We start from the raw sequence: 2718 nt of genomic DNA, 5'->3' as shown, positions 1-2718 counted from the left end.
GCTCTTCCTTCCTCACCGGCCACCCTGCCCATGCCCTCCTCCTCTTCTCACAAACCACAAAACCAAATCTTTTCCACTACAACACCGCAATCCGCGGTCTCGTCTCCGCCAATCTCATGGTGGAGGCTGTTCACTTGTACTCCAATATGCGCCGGGAAGGTTTTTCGCCCGACAACTTCACTTTCCCCTTCGTTCTAAAGGCCTGCGCGTGTCTCCTTGATTTGGAAACCGGCGTGAAGATCCATGCCCAGCTTCTAAAGACTGGCTTTGAGCTGGATGTGTTTGTCAAGACCGGTTTGGTCTCCTTGTATGCCAAATGTGGTGGATTGGATGACGCCCAGAAGCTGTTTGATGAAATGCCTGTGACAAACGTTGTGTCTTGGACTGCAATGATTAGTGGATACATCACTCAAGGTAAGCTGAAGGAGTCTATAGAAGTGTTCAGGAAATCACTGGAGATGGGTTTGAAGCCTGATAGTTTTACCATAGTTAGAGTACTAACTGCTTGCACCCAATTGGGTGATGTGAATATGGGGGAATGGATACATGAATTGGTAGCTGAGAAGGACATGGACAGGAATGTGTTTGTGGCTACCTCACTTGTTGACATGTATACTAAGTGTGGAAGAATGGAGAGAGCTCGCCATGTTTTCAATGGAATGGTGCATAAGGATGTTGTTACATGGAGTGCAATGATTGGTGGATATTCTTCCAATGGACTCCCAAAAGAGGCATTGGAGCTGTTCTTCAAAATGGAAGCTGAGAACATAAAGCCAGATTGTTTCACCATGGTTGGAGTCCTTTCAGCTTGTTCAAAACTTGGGGCACTTGAATTGGGTGAAAGAGTTACTCAATACATGGAAATGAATGACTTTGTCTCTAACCCGGTTTTAGGGACGGCGTTGATTGACATGTATGCAAAATGTGGAAGCATGGCTCGGTCTTGGGTGATTTTTGAACGAATGAGCGAGAGGGACCTCATAGTTTGGAATGCTATGATTAATGGTCTTTCAATGACTGGTCATGAAAAGGCTTGCTTTGGTCTGTTTGCTCAAATGGAGAAGCTGCATGTAAGCCCAGATGGTAATACTTTTATAGGCCTTCTTTGTGCCTGTACTCATACAGGCTTAGTAGAAGATGGAAGGGCTTATTTCAATAGGATGGGTCAAGTTTACTGCTTGAGTCCTAGAATTGAGCATTATGGATGCATGGTTGATCTTCTTGGACGAAATGGCTTACTGGAAGAGGCTTATCAGTTGATAAAAGAGATGCCAATGGAGGTTAATGCTGTTGTTTGGGGGGCTTTGCTTGGTGGTTGCAGGATCCATAGGAACATTGATTTGGCAGAGCATGTGTTGAAGAAGTTAATTGTGCTAGAGCCTCAGAACTCTGGTAACTATGTTCTGTTATCAAATATCTATGCTCTAAATGGTAGATGGGATGAGTCTGAGAAACTAAGATTGACTATGAAAAGAAGTGGGATTCAAAAGACTCGTGGTTTTAGTTGGGTGGAGCTCAATGCTGCTATTCATGAGTTTCATGTGGGGGACAATTCCCATCCAATGTCAGGACAAATCTATTCGAAGCTTGATGAACTAACTAAGCAATTAAAGGCAGCGGGATACACACCGAGGACGGAAGTAGTTCTGTTTGACATAGAAAATGAAGAAAAGGAGCATTCATTAGAACATCATAGTGAAAAGGTGGCGATTGCATTTTTGCTGATTAATACTCAACCAGAGGAAACAATAAGGGTAGTGAAGAATCTTAGAGTTTGCAATGACTGTCATTCAGCCATAAAGCTTATTTCCAAAATCTACTGTCGGGAGATAATTGTTAGGGATAATAACCGGTTCCATTGTTTCAGAGAGGGAGCTTGTACGTGTAATGATTATTGGTGAAACAGAATACAGAACAAAAAAGCCATGGGGTTGTAGAATTAGACCAGATGAGGGAAGCATGGGTTAATGTGATTCAGAGAGGTAAATAGCAAGATGATACTAAAGCTAACCTGCTAAGGAGAAAGAAGAGATCTTCATAGATTCATTTATGTGTATTGGAAGATAATAAATGCTGAGCTAAAATATAACCCTGTAATTCATACCATAGATTTGAGTGCTAAAGGTTATCAATTTGTCTATTATTCTTCTAATATTTATCATACAAGAAAATGTGAATAAGAATGTAAACAATCTTTTTGGAATCTTGGGCTGGACATCATAGTTTCTTACAGTTGTTCATGTATTACTGGTTCAACCTCTTAGATGACATGCATCCATTGGAACGACAACGTTTCCTGTAAGTGCCATCTGCAGCCATTCAACTGAAGGGAACTAGCAGCTTTGGAAAAATTTTCGGCTCTGCTATGCTTTACCCTTGATTTATACAGGTAACTTCTGCTGCCAGTAACTATTTAGCTGTTAAAATTTTCTGTAGTTTTCTTAGTCTAGCTTCTTGATAATGATGATGATGATGATGATGCAAAAGCTTCTGTAGCCTTCAAAAATTGGTAAGCCAGTACTAACATTTAGCTTTGATATCATTGTTTCAATAATAATGGAAATCCATTCAGTTTCAGCATTCACATTTGATGTAGCTTTGATCATATAGGCTGAAATTCATTAACTTACAGAATACTATATGAAACTACTTGTGAATATGATCTTGTCGGCGTTTAAAAAGAGGGAAGTAGTTACGTTTGGGGGTCGCCCGTAAGAA

At 40.9% G+C, this 2718-nt stretch overlaps 1 protein-coding gene across 1 annotated transcript in view; it reads left to right on the top strand.

Moving 5' to 3' along the window:
- LOC110025621 (putative pentatricopeptide repeat-containing protein At3g08820) overlaps positions 1–2718 on the top strand; it is a 22945-nt gene that overhangs the window by 209 nt on the left and 20018 nt on the right. Inside the window, exons 2-3 of the mRNA XM_020726198.1 lie at positions 1–1982; positions 2265–2389. Of these exons, the coding sequence (XP_020581857.1) occupies positions 1–1901 (1901 nt within the window). The 3' untranslated portion in view covers positions 1902–1982; positions 2265–2389. The remainder of the gene's footprint in view (positions 1983–2264; positions 2390–2718) is intronic.

Source organism: Phalaenopsis equestris, unplaced genomic scaffold (genome assembly GCF_001263595.1).
Source record: "Phalaenopsis equestris unplaced genomic scaffold, ASM126359v1 Scaffold000316, whole genome shotgun sequence".
NCBI classification, from domain to species: Eukaryota; Viridiplantae; Streptophyta; class Magnoliopsida; order Asparagales; family Orchidaceae; genus Phalaenopsis; species Phalaenopsis equestris.
Note: the sequence above shows the minus strand (reverse complement) of the source record. Positions and strands in the feature narration are given on the sequence as shown.